The sequence below is a fragment of the Polypterus senegalus genome, chromosome 2, assembly GCF_016835505.1.
Source record: "Polypterus senegalus isolate Bchr_013 chromosome 2, ASM1683550v1, whole genome shotgun sequence".
Taxonomy (NCBI): domain Eukaryota; kingdom Metazoa; phylum Chordata; class Cladistia; order Polypteriformes; family Polypteridae; genus Polypterus; species Polypterus senegalus.
In genome coordinates, this window is record NC_053155.1 from 99,005,098 (window position 1) to 99,023,530 (window position 18,433).

At 36.4% G+C, this 18,433-nt stretch overlaps 1 protein-coding gene across 1 annotated transcript in view; it reads right to left on the bottom strand.

Moving 5' to 3' along the window:
- The window catches only part of ints4 (integrator complex subunit 4), a 40,961-nt gene extending 23,082 nt beyond the window's left edge, over positions 1-17,879 (bottom strand). Inside the window, exons 1-13 of the mRNA XM_039744233.1 lie at positions 17,782-17,879; positions 14,082-14,279; positions 13,866-13,983; positions 13,619-13,725; positions 12,563-12,748; positions 12,411-12,461; positions 9,868-9,956; positions 6,372-6,492; positions 6,100-6,171; positions 5,809-5,983; positions 4,871-5,076; positions 3,744-3,886; positions 1,932-2,047 (exon numbers count right to left, since the gene is read on the bottom strand). Coding sequence (XP_039600167.1) covers positions 1,932-2,047; positions 3,744-3,886; positions 4,871-5,076; positions 5,809-5,983; positions 6,100-6,171; positions 6,372-6,492; positions 9,868-9,956; positions 12,411-12,461; positions 12,563-12,748; positions 13,619-13,725; positions 13,866-13,983; positions 14,082-14,279; positions 17,782-17,835 — 1,636 coding nt within the window. The 5' untranslated portion in view covers positions 17,836-17,879. The remainder of the gene's footprint in view (positions 1-1,931; positions 2,048-3,743; positions 3,887-4,870; positions 5,077-5,808; positions 5,984-6,099; positions 6,172-6,371; positions 6,493-9,867; positions 9,957-12,410; positions 12,462-12,562; positions 12,749-13,618; positions 13,726-13,865; positions 13,984-14,081; positions 14,280-17,781) is intronic.
- Positions 17,880-18,433: the final 554 nt, after the last annotated feature.

Below are 18,433 nucleotides of genomic sequence, written 5' to 3' on the forward strand. Positions count from 1 at the left end.
ATATGCTTTTTGCCTAATGCCATAATATGGAGTGTAAAATAATCCAAAAAATAATATCACTACTGAAGTAAGTTCTCTAGAAGTACGTATAAAGAGAATTATAGCCATATTTATACATATGCACAGTCCGTGTACTTTTTGGTATTTGAAATTTCATTTTAGAAGCAAAAACGAAAAAACGAAAATGAAAGGAATTTTCAGATTTTGATTTTTGATTAAAGAATAAAATGAGAGAAAATAAGGTATTTTGTAATTCTGTGATAACAAATAGCAGTCATAAAGTTAAAATTACACACACTTTTCTGGATTTATTTGTGATTCAAATAATGAAAGTGTAATAGCTCAAAACAACAAAAAGACGATTTTGTTGTCTGAAGCCGTAGTACTTCTTCTTCTGCATGATTTTTGACGACACGTGCGAACCTCCCAACATCCTCCTCACAAGATATCGACCGACGGCCTTGAAGTTACGCTGGCATCAGCATCATCACGTTTTTTTTTCAGAACACTAAAAGAGTGACACTCTGGGACAAGGACATGACTACAGAAAAACGGAGTCACATCTTTCCGGTAAAAATACAAACTTTGCTTCATTGATGTAGCAGTTGTTTTATGAAAATTATTGTTATTACTTACTGTGAAACAGCGAACATTTGGTGATTTCATTTACTAACAATAAGTCTGGCAATTTTTATAGTGCTAGCATTTTGAATGTGTGTAAATGTGTGAATGGTTCCTCATTGACAAATGTAACACATGTTAAGAAAACTTTCTGTAAATCACGTTGCTCTACTAACGTGTTACACTTTTGCGCACTGTTAATACTCGAAACGTTTACTAGCTTTAGTAGCCGGTAAAAGTCAATGAGCAACCATTCAAAATGCTAGCACTCTAAAAATTGCCAGACTTACAGTTAGTATAAGAAATCACCAAATGTTGGCTGTTTCACAGTAAGTAACAACAATAATGTTCATATAAGAGCTGTTACATCAATGAAGCAAAGTTTGCAAAGCTTGTATTTTTACCTGAAAAATGCGACTCAGTGTCCCCGTCCTGGAGTGTCACTCTTTTACTGTTCTGAAAAACAACGTAACGGTCCATCCTCTGCTGATGCCATGCAGTGTAACTTCAAGGCTGTTGATCGATGTCTTGTAAGGAATACGTTGGGAGGTTCGCACGTGTCTTCAAAAATCGCGCAGAAGAAGAAGTACCTCCGTTTTCAGACAATGAAAATGCGTTAGTTTTGTTGTTTTTGAGCTATAACACTTTCATTATTTGAATCACAAATAAATCCAGAAAAGTATGTGTAATTTTAAGTTTATGACTGCTATTTGTTACCACAGAATTACAAAATACCTTATTCTTTAATCAAAAATCTAAATCTGAAAATTCCTTTCATTTATATTTTTTCATGTTTGCTTCTAAAATGAAATTTTAAATACCAAAAAGTACACGGACCATGCACTATGTTATTAAGCATAGGGCCGTTTTAAATTAAAAAAAAAACAAAACTAAAATGTTAGAACTAATATGAGATTTACAATTTTGCATGAATGAAGGTGCTGTGAACACACATGTAATTTCCTGTAATTTTAACAATTGACACGACATACCACAATTGTGTCAAAAAAACATAAGACAGACTTTATATTCATGTGTTACATGGTGTACTTTCAAGTATACTAGGTTGCTCATTTAACAGTATGTCTTAGTTTATGCTTATAACTTTGAACAAAGTAGTTTATGACCTTATTGGAATATAAAGACTATTGATTAAGATCAAATTAAACTTCTTTGGTCTTCAATAGTAAATCTGTTAAATATGTGGGAAGAACACAAATTAATTAATAAAGCACTTATTAATTAGCACGGTTTTTAGATTCTTTAGCAAACAGTCTACTATAACTACAATAAAATCACACAAAGGATACAAGCTGGATCATCCATATCTGGTTCAGGAGTGTCAAAAAATGGGTGTGTGCTTAGTAGCTCTGGGACTAAAGGTAAAACAAGAGTAGGGTGCCTGGACCCTAAGAACTTCAGGCACCTGTCAAAAAAAAAAAAAAAAAGTATGGATTATGCCACAGACAATTTTAAACAAATACAAATAAAGACAACATGCCACACCAATAATTATTCAGAGTTAGACAACAAATTTTGCTATGAAGTTTAAAATGTTTATTACACAGATGATTTTAGATGTTAAAATATTAACAAATTAAAACTACTGAAGTATATTGGGCAACTAATTATATAATGGATATTGAAGATGCATTCTTAAGACTATATTTATATTCAAATTACTGAATATTAACAGAATATGCTTCCACAACAAACAAACAATTTTTGAGAGTTTTGGACTAAGGTGCTATTCACCACACCTCTTCTTATCAACAGGATGGGTTTCTGTTTTTCGGGTTGTGAATGCAGCAGAACAGCAGAGAATGTGACAGAAGTGCATAAAAAAAATAATGTGCAAAAATGTTGAAATAAATTGCATGTGTTTACATTCCATGACTATACCATCTGAGAAGATTACCCTTGTGATATAAAGGCCGTAACAGCACCTTGAAATGAACAATTCCTCATATCACTCAGGCTACCTTTAAATCACATTAGCTTATCTTTATATATAATAGACTATCGTGGCTGTCCAGGATTTTAAATCAACTGTAGCTCGCAAACCGATTTGACCTATTGACCTGATATTTGGTACACATATACTATGTGACGTCTACTATTCACTTTTGGGGTGATGATTGACCTCCAAGGTTATCCATCTATTTATTTTTTTGTAGAATGAACTCTCAGCCGCAGCTAGTACAGCGGCCGTGCGGCGCATGTGTACCGGCGCCATTCTCATCCCTACCACCTTCACGGTCACTTTCCCTACCTCTTCATATCTTAAATCATTCTTGAGGCGGATTGAAGAGTTAAGTGCCAACCTAAATTTAAAAATTAAAGAAAACGTACGAATTGATTGCAACACAAACACCGACTTACTCATTTTTAACACGAAAACATGCTGACGAAAGAAAAGAAGAAGTGGGCCGCTAGGGTGGAGAAAAGAAGAGCTGCTCAGGAAGCAATAAGCGCATCAACCACTGAGTAAATGAATACTAAATGTACAGAGAATGTACGAAAACTATGAATGCTCAAGTCAAGTGCATTCACTGCACATGATCATGTAGTGCGCTGTTACAGGTTATGTTATACTTAAGTATTAATCAGCTATATTTTCTGTCACTGCTAAATTGTTAACATTGCACAAAGCAGTTTTATTTGTCAGTTATGTTTTTTTACCTTGTGGAATGTCACTCTCATGTAATACTGGTTTGTTGCTTACTTGTAGAACTGCATGGCATTACCTCAAAGATGCAGTGGGTAGATATATTCAAAGTTTCACGTATACACTGCTTCATAAGGTGCTGCTCTACTAATTGAGTACACTACCACCAACAATGGAAAAATCATTATTTAATATAGACCCTTCTATATAGTGTGTTAATTTTTTCCTGTAAACAAAAAATCCATTACTGTTTAGTTAACCTGCTTAAGAGTGTACCTGTTAAAGACAGATTTGATCTCCAAGTCCTTGAACTGCCATTTTTGTGTGTTGGGATAGAGGGGACTTCCTTCAGCTTTTTAGAGCTTAAACTGGATAGGGCTATGATGTTTGTGGGCTATATCTTTTAAAATTAATTTGCTTTTGCTGGAACATCAGGTCAAAAAGGGTCACTTACTTCCAGACAGAGTTGCGATCTGTTGGGTACTTAGAAAGGTTCTTCAGTAGCTCCACCAGAGCCAACTGAATGCATTCCTTTGTGGAAACATTTGTGTAGCACAGAAGTTCATGCAGAGCCTCTCGGATATCCCTGGAAGAGTCCTGTATATGACAGAACACATCTTCATTTATTCTGCAGCCATAACATGATGAAGCGTATAATAATAACAATGGCCGCAGGTTTTTCAAACCTCAAGACAAGCATGAAGACAGTGTTCCCTGGAAAATACTTTGTTTAATAATTTACTATACAGGTAGACCATAGAAAGACTACATGGGGATTTCTTTTTTTTGTCTCAAGATTTTCTTTTAGTTTAATGTCCCATGTGAATAGACAACAATATAACAAAACATTTAGTATATGGTAAAAGCACCATATAACTATTTTCAAGCACCAAATGAATTGAAATAAACAAGATGACTTTCTAAGTTCTTATTTTTGGTCTAAAGGTGTGCATTTTTCATGAAACAGATCTTATAGTAATCTGGTCTTCTTCATAAACCAATGCTTTAATAATATGCAGTGAATCTCTGAAAGCACAGTGCCACAATGTGTTAACATACTCTTGCATGGAGTAAAAACAAATATGTATGCAAACTTAGTAACTCTTAAAACATAGGGAGGTTAAAAAAAAAAAAAATCAGTGATAATGAACAAGTTTTTTATTACAGCAGCATGTTCTGGTACACAAACACACCTAATGCTACGAGTATACTGCTTTACAACAACTCATATACTAAACATGAGAAATTAAACTTTAAAAAACAGAAGATACGTGAGTGTTAACATTCAAAACATATCTAAAAAGAATACATAAGCAAAAACTTTAAAGTTTCCATAAAGTCACCATAGCTTCTAAAACTGAGATTAGATCAAAAAGTTGCAACAACAGATGGTCTTATCAATATGACTGGTAGGCTATTTTTTAATACATTTCTTAAGGTTAACCTGAAGATACGACAGGAAAATGAAAACAACAACTGGCACTCACAGTAAAGCTGAAAACAAAATTAAACCTATGGGAATGTACAGCATACCTGGAAAATATAACATGTTCTGGTAGTGGTGTAAAAAAAAAAAAATACCTCTAGTACAGCAAGCACAGTGTCCAACTGGTCTTCTCTCAGTGTAATCTGACTGGAGATTTGCCGTAGAACATGGATGGACTGTAGTCTTACTTCCTCAATCTCATCATTAAACATATCAACCAGGAAATCTAGGCATTTTTCAGCAAACGAAGCAGATGCTTGGGCTAAGGTGCAAACAGCCTCTACAGCTGCAATCCTCACTTCTGCCAAAGAAAAAAAAAAAACATATGTAAAACATTTTTTAGTTAAAGATTTACAATGTATTAAGTCATGTAAACATTTTGTACTGTAAGAAAAAAGTTATGCAGAGAACAGTTCAATTGTATACATCCTGGAAAAATGAATGATGTTTTTTAGAATATCAGGACATCTATGCAACTTTTGCTATTTTCTGTTATATCTTTCATACTAACCCTTATATCTCTGTGTTTTACTTTCAATTTCACATTCAAGTTTAATGAATGCTGAAGCAGAAAACCTAAAAACCTTATGTGAATCACAGTAGAAAAGATTTGTCAATTCAGCTCTCTACAGTACTGATGAAACACATTTTTCTCGTCAGATCACTCAGTCTTCCTGATATTTACAATTGCTGCAATGCTATAAGAAAACCTACAGTTTGAACAATAAAAATCTGTTTAATAATATAATAAAAATGAAAATGGTACATTTTTAAAAAGTGGTAAGTTAATGCAGTATGTTGGGTCTAGAGTTAGAAAAGGCCCAAATCAGGAATAATACTAGTAGAAAACCAATATGGTGTCTTCTACAAGTTTCACAGACACATTTTTGAACAGTGGTGCCATGAGAAACTATAGCTCCATGTAAACCTAACTTGTACCTTTGCAAAAATATCCTGTGCTTATAACACAACTCTCATAGAACTTTGCCTATAAAAATACAGCTTATAAGATATAACAGGTAGACAACCGTACCAAACATCTCATCTTCTAACCCATGAACAAATGCTCCACAAGCTCCCGAGTCTATCAGGTTTACAGCACCAGTGTCTATTTTCTCCTTTGGAGCATCATCGGCCCATTTACGACCCGAAGAAAATTCCCCTGAGCTATAAAGCTCCTTGGCTCTTTCATGTGCAGTACGTTTCCTCTGTTTAAAAAAAAAAAGTCTTTTTACATCATAATTACAGGGGTCTTAAACTCTGCTTGACTCTACCATGCCTCATCTAGATGAGATGTGAACAAATAAACAACCTCTATACATACCCTCAGATCAGACATAAGTTTTTTGTCCAGTGTTTGCTCTAGAAAATGCACACTGACTTGCTGCATCGAACCCTGTAAATTATTCAACAAATATAACAAGTTATGTCCAATAGCAATTGTGAAAAAAAAAAAGACTCATTAATCAAGTTATGTCAAAGAAATAGCAATCATAGTAAACCTGCTGTCATTTAGTACAAGGCTGTTGGCAAATTTATTTAACTTTAAATTCACATGGTTTTTAACATGCATTAAAAAAAGTATAAAAGGCTCACCAACAGTTTTGCAGCCTGAACTCTAACAACCCATGATCCATCATTAACCATGTGGCAAATTTTACCAAACGCATCATCTACCAGACGGATTTCTTCATTTGACGATGGAATCGGAACAATGCTTAAAAAGAAAGAGAAGAGAAAAATGTTGACAAATAATGTGTAGTTACTATATTAATAATAAAGCTATTTTTATTTCTGCTCGCCTTCATATCTATGCCCCATCCCCAAAAAATAAAAGAGAAGGGAGTAATAAAACCCTGCTGCTACTGTGCCAAAGGTCAATGAATGTATAAATAAAATTTCTAAAAATGTTGGAATTTGACAGAAAATAAAAAATAACTATGAACTGCACTATTATGCCATGACATACTTACATTATTACATTTTAATTTTTTGAAGTAAGGTGAGGAGGAATACCTCTTTGTTTAACTGACTTGAGACATGAAAAGTTTCCTATATACATAGGAAGCAGTCAAACACCTTTTAGGGCATCAACATTGCATTTTTATACTATCACATAACAAAACAAACACACAAAAACTCCTCTTGCTATCAAAGAGTTTGCTAACTATCTGACCCCCAACATGCATTTATTCACTTTATGAAAACCTAAGCACATGGCCCAGCATTCAGAAAAATGAAAGCCCTCTCTTATTCACTAACAAAATACACACTACCACACACTGGTGATTACTACAATATATTTTTGAGTAAATCAACCTTTGAGGTAAGTTTATTCTGAAGAAAAAAAAAAAAGAATTCCTCATCAAGAGATAAGTTTTAATAAACTCATAACATGCCTCAAGATTTGGAATCTCTGCAATACTTGGCACCAGCTCCTTTACCAATAAAACGGCACTTAGTCTTCCCTAATAAAATTTTATAAGGTTGGAGAATATACGGCAGGGAACCCGAGACCATTCCTCTTTACAGAATCTCTCCAGATTATCCAGGGTCGTAGGTCCTCTCTTGTGCACCATCCTCTTTAGCTCACCCCACTGGTTTTCAATAGGTTTTAGACCTGAAGACTAAGATGACCACGGCATAAGCTTGATATCGTGTTTCCATTTTAATGTTGATTTGCATATGTGCTTTGGATTATTGTTTTATTGGAAATTTCAACGATGACCTAATTTTAGTTTCTTAGAAGACAAAGCCAGATTTAAATTTAAAATCTCTGGGTATTTTGTGGAGTCTGTAATGACATGTACCCTAAAATGGTTCCCATGGCCTCTGGAGGAAAAACAGCTACACAACATCATAGAATGTCCACCATACTTGAAATGGAGATCAGATTCTTTTCGATATGACCATCCTTCTTTATGCACCAAACCCACCTTGAGCATTCATTGCCAAAAAGCTCAATTTTTGGTGTTTCTGATCACAGAAAATAGTTCCAGTCAAAGTTGCAGTAGCATTTACGTAACTGCAGATGCTGATATTTGTGGTTAAATTATAGGCAAGAATTTTTTCTGGCATGCCATCTAAATAACAAAGCGCAAAACGCACCAGTGCAGTCCCCGTGCACACTCAGGTTTTTTCTACTGTTGGCTTTTTAGCCACAGGCACATTTCAAAGGGAAATTGGTGACAAGTCTGGTATTTCTCAACCCACCGTGAGCCAAATTATGCGACACGTTTTACATGCAATTATATCACTTACATCACAGTACATTATGTTTCCAAACACCGCAGCGGAAAGGACAAAAATTATGACCGATTTCTATAACATCGCAGGATTTCAAAGTGTAATAGGGGCAGTTGACTGCACACATGTTGCCCTGAAAGCTCCTACTGTTGATGAATTTGCATTTGTAAATAGAAAAGGCTATCACTCCATTAACGTGCAGGTAATCTGCGATGCACACTTGAACCTGCTAAATGTCGCGTAACAGCCCGGGAGGGACACACGATTCCTTCGTTGTGCAGAACAGCATCGTGGGACTTCGTCTTCAGCAAAGCACTGCTGGAGAAGGCTGGCTTATTGGTAAGTGTGTAACGATTAGATTACTTCTCAACACCATCTAGTGTACTGTATTTTATGTTAATCTACATCATTGCAGGGGATCGAGGATATGCCCTTAAATCCTGGCTGATGACCCCAGTGGCAAACCCTGTATCCCAAAAGGAGCTGAATTACAACCGAGCACACGAGCGCACAAGAAGCACAGTAGAACATGCAATAGGCTTGCTGAAGGCTCGATGGCTGTGTCTGTCAAGCAGAGGAGGCATATTGCAATACAAACCCGACAAGATTTTGAATGTTTAAATATTTAAATTAAGTTTTAATTATATTTTATAACTACAATATTTATCAATTTGCTTTAGGTGTGCTATATAGTTAAAGCATGCAGTGTGCTGCATAATATTGCCATTAAAAACGGTATACCACTGGATGAGATGCCGATACAAGAAGATCGCCACATGGCAGAAGGTTTTGACCCCATGCCAAATGCTGTGGCCGTGCAACTAAGAGTAGGGATAATCGAACGGTTCTAAATCTGTTTCACAATGAGGAGTAATTGTGAGAAAATGGTGAGATCAATTGGAGCTTTTATTGAACTAGCATGATGCATTTAGTGAATCACTAATGTTCCTCAAGTTCACACTGATTTGGTGCAGTTCCTCTTTTATGCTTGCAATGCCTCTCACTAATTCCTCCTGTGTTTTCAGAACCGCATCAGTCAGGACTCGTGCCTCGAAACGCATCGGACGTGCTGAAGTGGCAGGCAGAGCAGGACCTGGCAAAACTGGCAGATCTATAAAATAAATGTTAAATAAACAATCCAAATCATTTGCAATGTGAGTGTTATTTATCTATGAATAATATATCGCAACACAAACATTTGAAAACCTTCTAACCATTTTCGGATGGCTCGGCCTCTCCTGCAGTTGATGGGATTGCACTTTCAGTGTCACCATCGGGGATTACTCCGCTCATTGACGTTTCACCAATAATTGCCGCTATCTTGTCATCCGATGGTGACACTGAAATAAGACTCTGGCCTCCTCCCGTGGCACCGAGGTGTCTTTTGTGGGCTGCAATTCCTTTTTTAGAGGACACTTTTAAATCAAACCACTTTTTCTTGATTTCTGCAGTAGTAGGAAGGTTGTTTGCCAAATAAAGTAATTTGAGGGTGTTTCTGTATGCAAATTTAAATTAATATGCACACGCACACAATTTAGAAGGAGTGCGATTCATCATCAGTCATTTCGTACAGCTGTGCGTACTCACATTTGATAATTCCCAACTTTCTTGTGCTTACGGCTGTTGGTATACACACTAGTTTAGAGCTTGTTTTATGCACGCTTGATAAATGAGACCCCAGATTTCCCTAATTTTTTTTTCAGTGCGAGATTAAGGTTAATTCACCATAATGTGATTTTTTTTACAAACCTTTTTGCTAATCTTTATAAGGGTACCAATAATTGCTGAGGGGATTGTACCTTTATCCTAGACTTAATTCTAACAACATAAAGAAGCAAAACTCTACCTTTCTGGATAGAGTTGGCTAAGAACCCATACCAACTGTACGGCTGCTGATCGAACTTGCTCATAGTCATCTGTCAACAGCTTGCATGCCTGAAACATATTAGAAATGAAATATGAAAGTAAAAATTTTACTATGCACTATCAGTTATTAACAGATTGGTTTAAATCCACATTATAATATTCTCTATAAAAGGCATGTAATCAGCTATGCTAATTTGGCAAAACTTGTCAAACCCTGTGTCAATAAATACAAATGCACACACACTATGCAATGTCTTATATATACACCCACATACATATACACAGTTCCATACCAAAGTTTAGACGCCCTGGCCAAAGTAAATATACTGCTGACATTTGAAGCTAAAAAAAGGAAACACAACTTTGATAGCAAACAAACTAAATCAATGATATTGCTATGAGAATGTTCATGTACAATTAAGATTTATTCAATGAGCTAAAGTAAAATAAATAAATAAATAAAAAAGGGAAACATGTAGCATTTTCAGGGCATATGGTAACTGGAGGGAAATGTATGGCCCTTCTTGTCCCTCAAACAAAACAAGAAGCAGAGGAGATGACATGGAATCTTGGCTCTTTAAGGTCAATGAACAATTACTGTAGGGACAACAGGACCAAAAGAAAAGGTTCCATACTGGCTTCTTTAGAGCAATTTGGAGGCAGTCCCAGACTTCAGAAGTAATTCAGACACCTGGCCTCATTGCCACTGCCTCACTGGGTACAGATCTAGTGGCAAGCACTCCACTGGTGCTAGGAAAAAAAGAGGCCCAGTGGGAGAGTTAGAGAGAGAGAAAATAATGAGAAGTCGGTTTGGGGGCATTATGGCAGATTGGTGGAAAAGGGACAAGTTCGCTATCTGTTAGACAGGAGGAATGAAACCAGTTTAGTTAGACCCAGAGCCAACTAGCTTACTTGTTTTAACTTTGGGTTCTTACTATCTTTTTTCTCTGTTAGTTCTTTCCTCCTTAGTATTTTAAGTCTTATTTTTGTACATTCTAGTTTGGTATTATTTAGGATAAAATTGTCACAACAATATTACGCTCTTGCTGCTATATTATTCAGAATAGCAAGGTTAAAATCATAAATGCTTTAACTACTTTGTTAATTGGACAGTTAAAAGATTTTTAAGAGTGCCTCCAGGAAGTGTTGAGGATTATTTTATTGCTATAATAATAATTATTATTATAGCTGTGTACGCCCTTGCTATAAAAAGCCTAGAAACTATTGAAATCATCAGGAAAAAAAATGAAATGCAGAGTCGGCAGTTTCGTTTTGCTTATGTGCTCACCCCCCTTGTCTATCAGCAGCTAAGCGAGTTTCTCTCTCGTTTGTCTTTCCACGGCAATTTTACTTTGGCGACAGAGTTGCTTTCTTTCAGCTTCATGGTGTAGCCTTGTACATCTTTCTTCTTCCGACTTGTTAACTTAGGGTCGCCTTGCGGGCTCTTTCAGCTTGTCACTACTTGATCACACTTCCGGGCCAGACAAACAGAGTTCCACGCATAGATGTTTATATAGAAGATGAGGGTCATATTTATAATTAAAAATGTCTTTCTTTTGCAACAAGTTAAAGTTTAACATTTAAATAAGCAGTAACTTTTTTTTCTTTTTTACTTTCTAAAGAACTTTCAGGTACAGTAATCCCTCGCTATATCACGCTTCGACTTTCGCGGCTTCACTCTATCGCAGATTTTAAATGTAAGCACATCTAAATATATATCACAGATTTTTCGCTGGTTCGCCGCTTTCTGCGGACAATGGGTCTTTTAATTTATGGTACACGCTTCCTCAGTTTGTTTGCCTAGTTGATTTCATACAAGGGATGCTATTGGCGGATGGCTGAGAAGCTACCCAATCAGAGCATGTATTGCATATTAACTAAAACTCCTCAATGATATAAGATATGCTTCCTGCGCGGTGCTTGATTGGTTTGATTCTCTCTATCTTTCTCACTCTCTCTGCCTGACGGAGGGGGTGTTAGCAGAGGGGCTGTTTGCACAGAGGATACGGACGCTCCTCTACAAAATGCCGCTTCTGTATACTTAAAAGCACGTATTGATTTTTTGATTGTTTGCTTTTCTTAGCGAGCGCTCTCTCTGACATTCTCTGCTCCTGACGGCGCTCCTTTGAAGAGAAGATATGTTTGCATTCTTTTAATTGTGAGAAAGAACTGTCATCTCTGTCTTGTCATGGAGCACAGTTTAAACGTTTGACTAAAGGGTGTTATTTCATGTCTAGAGGGCTCTAATAATGTTAACAGGGTGGGAGAGTTTATAAGGGCTTAAAATATATAAAAATAACCATACTAACATATGGTTTCTACTTCGCGGATTTTCACCTATCGCGGGGGGGTTTGGAATACAACCCCCGCGATCGAGGAGGGATTACTGTGTTTGCTTTCTAAAAGATTTTCAGGCATTAAACCATAACAAACGAATAAATTCTACCTTGCTATTACTTTTTTTGTGAAAAGCACACAGGTTTAATGCTAAAAGTTAAGATGAATTTAAAAGCAGATATTTACCTGACTGTATATATTTTGCTGCAGCTTCATCCCTCGTTCATGTAACTGTAGCTAGATACAAAAAAATCAACAGAGTAAACAATTTACAGGTTAACACCTTCAAAATGTGATCAAAACAAAGTTATGTTGTATAGAATGAAAAACAATCTAACCATTGCTTTAATTGCTGCTGTGCGCACTCGAGGATCCTGATCACTGAAATGATCTCCAATTATCTTTTGTACATCCTGTACTGGCAGGCACTCCATTTCTTTGGAACATTGTTTCTCCACTGTTCCTAGGAAACCCATCAGCTGCAGACACTTATTCCTCACCCCAAATGATGTATCTGTAAGGTGCTACAATGCATGAAAATTTGGGATTAAAAACGGTTGTATATGCTCTAAAACACAAGCCTGTTTCAAATGTTATGATAAACAGTGACTATTCTTACACTACAAAGGACTACTATTTTGAGTAGCTGCATTTAAACCCAGAAGGAGAGGTTTTACTGATAAAGTCACTATGACTAGAAATGAAATAAAAAAAATCTACTGCAAGAGTTGTGCTAGAATACATGCAATCAATGCATGCCCTCTTCCCCTTATTGCTTTGATGTGATCTGGATTTGTGTATAGTGCGGCGTGATGGTGCAGCACACCAGGGAGACTGGAGCAAGATAGCAGATAACTCTAAAACTCTCTATTTGCCACAGAATTTTCTGGTACCAGTGCTAAAGTCCGAAAGCTTGTATTGATGCCAAAGTAAGAATTTTAGTACTGCTCCAACACTACCACATAACATTCACTGCTGCAAGATGACTCAGCTAAGCATGCCCACTTATTTAACTGTCTTGGATTTCTAACTACTCAACAGAGAAACCAAACTTTGTGAGGCTTATCAGAACAGGGTTTTAGAAAAAGGCTTCCCCAACTACAGTCTCTATTCAGGGAGCGGAAGCGGAGCTGGCTCAGATTCATATTCACCTGGGGGTGCATTTGGAGAAAAATCTGGACTGGGCTTGAAACACATGCATTAAACTATGAAAGCACAGTTCTTCTTACTGTATATTATCTTGTAAACCAGTTTTATTTTTGTTTTCTAACCTTTTTGTATTACTGAATCATACACACCAGTATATCTTTATATGTAAATACATACACACCTATAAAAGCACAGACTGTACCATACCTAATTTTCTTTTTTGCATTTTTTTAAGTCTTACTTACCCTACAAGCGACTTCAACAAGACGAACTCTAATGGTCTGGCTTTCTGGAAGCTGCACGCCAATAACCAGCAAAGTATCCAGTAACTGTGCGAGAACTTGGTGGGATTCTGTTTTATACAAACAAAGCACATAATTGAAAAATTGAGACCTGTGCTCAAAAGGATATGTTAATTTAAATGTATGTAATATTTTTCTATTGAATAATAATACAGATATAAGATAATTAAAATAATTTTCTGAGACTCACTTTCATTGTTAAGCGTATTAATAACATCATCAACTATACAATCAGGAGAAAATCCATGGGTTTTCGAAAGCACTCCAAGTAGAGATGCGATTTTCAGCCTTACAGAAGAATCAGTTTCCTGAAATAAAAATTTCATAAAGTAGGCCAAACTTTCACATTGAAATATATCTAAAAAAAAAAAAAATACACAATTCGGGTATTCCCCTCTTTACCTACCTTATAATAAAACTCAAGCAAAATTCTCACTACTCCTTCGACACTCTCAGCTTCTACTGGTTTCCGTGCAAACTGAACCAGATACTGAAGAGCATCAGTAGAGTTTGTGGCCTTGCATAGGTCAATATGGAGAGCAGCAGACTTGCTTGGTTTTGTTAAACGCAACCTCTTAGCAGGAAAATCTTCCAACTGTTGTTGCTGTTTCAAGGGAAATATATGGATATGATTAGTATTATTATTTGAATTGGACTCATTATTAATAAGGGTTTGTGTGTATAAACCAAACATTTTCAACAACAATTTGCATTGCTGCATCAAGCCCACATTTTCAAAGCAATTTATCTATATATATAATTCACTAAGGGCACGCAAGACAGAGAGCCCCGTCCGCCATCTCTAATCCTACTTCCGCGTCCACAGTCGCTCTCGATCAAACAGCAAAAATTATCAAACAAAGATAACTGGCAGTAACAGTGCCTAATTCACAATTGGTATGCCAGTTTGAAAAGGTAAGTTTTAAGGGTAGTTTTAAAATGTGTTATTGAATCAAGCTGATGTATATGAGAGAGAAGAGAATTCCCGAATTGAAGAGCACTATGAGAGACGCTCGAGCTTCCATAGCACAGAGTTTAATGTGTGGTACAGAAAGTACAGCTGCAGATGAGAATAGGAGTGAGTGAGACGAGTGTCAGTCTGTAGGAGAGCAGTGAGGTTGTGGAGAGCTTTAAATGTTAAAAGCGGTATTTAGTATTGTATTGTGTAGTTAACAGGGAGCCAGTGAAGTTGACAGAGAATAGGTGTAGTATATTCAGTGGATTTAGAACAGCAGGTTATTACCCTGGCAGCAGAATTTTGAAGAAGTTGTAAGCGATGGATACGTTTTTGTGGGATGACAGATAGAATAGCATTACAGTATTCTATACGTGAGGTGACTATAGCATTAACCAATACTTCAGTACTGTGTTGCGTAAGAACAGGACGAAGTCTAGAAATGTTTCAGAGATGGAAGAAAGCAGTCTGAGAAATGTTACTTATACGGGAGGAATTATTTAATAATAATAAATATATATATATTTTTTTAATAATTGCCGTTATTTGTGTATAAATGGATATAAATAATTGCATATAAACGATTCGCCAAAATCTGTTGTATGTAAACGATACTGTTTAAAACGTTATTGGTTTTAACTCGGTTTCCACGTCTACCTGTATTAGTTTAAATGGCACTTTTGCCACTCGCAATAGGGCGGACGCTCTGACTTATCGTGTCGACTGAGCAACACAGTGAATGCGGCGTCTATCTATATATGTCTGTTTTCTGTAGCCTGCTGCAGGAAGGTACTCTCTCGACCATTGGTATTGGTTTTGCTCCTTGCTGTTTTCGTTATACTGCGACGGTGGTTTCCTAAACCTTTGTTATACTGAATTCCTTTATCAATGTTTTCCACTCCTATTCTTACACCGCCGTATGCTACGGCGGGCTTCGGCTAGTTTTAAATATTACAGTGTTGTAAACAGTGACGTGCTGTTTCCAAAAAATCTTTTCAAATATCAATGAAAAAAACAAAAATTGCTTCTTGACAGCACAAATAGGTTTTTTTAGCTGCATACTTTCATGCCCAAGTTAGAATGAAGCAGTGTGTTTTTTATGTCAATTCCAGACAGCATATATGCACTAAGTACAGAACATCAATAGTACATTTTAAATGGTAAAAAAAAAATAAAATTGACTACATTTTGAATTGCTAAAATAAATGTATGAACAAATTAATGCTTACACTCTGTTTATTTGGCTTACTGTAGCCACAGTGGTGCGAATGTCTTCATAAGGTTGATGGAATCACTACAGTCACTGTTACCATTGTAGAGAGTGTAGTTAAAGCCTTTTATGTAACACATGGCCACTCTCCAGTTGTACAATTAGTGAGGAGAACTAATTTACCTCAAAACTTTGGTAGATGGCATGTAAGATGGTATGCAACAGCTGCATTTTAATGATGAATGGATGTCTGAGTTGAGTAGGGACTATCTGACTGATGTACAGATTTTTCTAAAATTTTATTTATATATATATATATATATATATATATATATATATATATATATATATATAAAACAGAACATTCGAAAATCTGTGATGGGAACCGGACATTCACCAAATGAGCTTGTTCCTTCTATTCACCAAAATTGTCCAAAATAAAATCAATTTGAAGGTCCCTAAAGTACTACTCTCCACCACAGCACTTTGCAATTTATTCCATGTGTCTCATTTTTTGACGTGAAGAGAAACTAAACTATGCCCTTGTGTTCTTGTTGCAGAATTTAAAATAAGAACTGGGATCTGCTGTACTACCTTCAACAATTTAAACATTTATCATGTCACCCCTTAATCTCTGTTTGATTAAACTGATAACAACACAAACCCTGGCAAGCGTTATAAAGTACTCATATGAGACACTATTATTTAAATTTTCACTTGCATTTTAATTATTAGCCACTTAACTATCCGAGTTTTAAAGAAACAATGTCTACAACAGAGCTAAGTACAGAAAAGACATAACAGTATTATTAGGGTATCTGTCAGTGCACGACCGGGGCTCTGTAGTGTTTCAGCTCGCTTTTCCTATTTGGCGTACTAATTATTCAACACTGGCACTCCATGCTTCTTCACATGTCCATGTCAGTTTTATTTTGCCCTAGATCATTGATGACTCCAAATGGTTTCTCACTGAGTAAGTGTGCCCAATGATGGATTGTCATGCAGTCCAGTTTTGGTTACCCTCTGGTGTCCGGCTACTGCCTTCCAGTGACTCCTTAGTGGAAAAAGCAGGTCCAGAAAAATATGGAGCATATTATAATGCGGTGCTAGGAATCAGAGATATGGAACAAGATGATCCGCTGTGGCAACCCTTAACGGGAGCAATCGTAAGAAGAGGAAGAAGGAAGCAGAGGAGCAACTTCCTAGATATTACAGTTGTGTCCAATAAGAACACCAAGGAAGGTGGCACGCTTTGATTAGTAAAAATGATACTACAGCACACATCTCGCCACATTAATGACCCCATAAAGCTACAATACAATATGCCTCAGGATTTACAGTGTGTGGGTTTCTCATTCTCAATACTTTATCATAAGGTGGTACACAGCTGCTCAAGTAGATGTTTAAGGCTGACACAACGACACTGTCCAAGGCGTCTTTAAATAATAAACGCCTGACAGTTGACAATTAAATGATATTCGTCATATTTTATGCGGTACAACAGGCATGCACCTAAATGGTTTCATTTTAAAAGTTAATTCAGTATTCATACTTTGAAAAATATTTTCACTTTTAAGGTTGTACAACGCTAAAAAGGAATCGGGAATCACAGATCCATTATCTGTTATAGACACCCTGTCACGTCTATGAATGATAGCATCCTTAAATGTTTATTTAAAACTGTTATTAACATACTCGGGTGACTAAAATGTACCCTCTAAACATGCATTTTAATTCAAAACACAAGTAGTACAGGCAAAGAAATGTACACTACAGATGAAATTTCAAAACAGAAAAAGCGGAACGCCTCAATAAAGACTTGACTAAAATTAATCACCACGCGACCTGATGTCTTTGGTTAAGCTTTAAGACATTAAGTTAAAAAGGAAACGTCTCACATAAAACAGTGCTGTGAGTGCCGCAAATGGAAGTGAAACTTACCTGCACAACTTTACTAAATTCTTCGTACACCCGCTTCTTTAAGTGCGCAGCCATTTCGATGAGTCCGTCGCCCTCAACTGACCCGGACGTGAAAAGCTCGTCGAGAGGAAGTTCGTTTTGTGAACTGGGTGCGCGCGGTCGCTTGCTCGCTCGCTTGCTCGCTCGCTTAGCCTGAGTCTTTCGGGAAGATTTTTGTATTGAAGCTGATCACTTCGTTTTTGTCTTCTGCTAAAGCTGTTATTGTCTTAGCAACGTCCTTTTCTTTTTGGAGTCGTAACAGTTTTAACTGCCTTGTTTGTTAAAAATTTGAGTCCCCAATTTTGTCTTACATTCCGGTACGTTTTCTGAAGAGCACCGTGACAATTTTGTTCGGTAATCTTACCAAGGACTTTTTTGACTACTTAAGATTTATTACCGACGTGCTACTGTTAAACGTTAGGTGAACCCCGTTGCCATGTTTAGCGTTTTCACGTAACATTTTTTGAATGCTGTTGTTGAAGATAAAACAGCCATTGTCAAAGAAGCGTGAGTCTTTTTAGGCAGCATTCACAATGTAGCTAAAAGTGACTTTATCCAAATTTTTGTCTCACGTCTGATTTTTTTTTTTTTTGTTACTCTTCAAATTATTTTTGTGACTATTCTAAATGTGAAA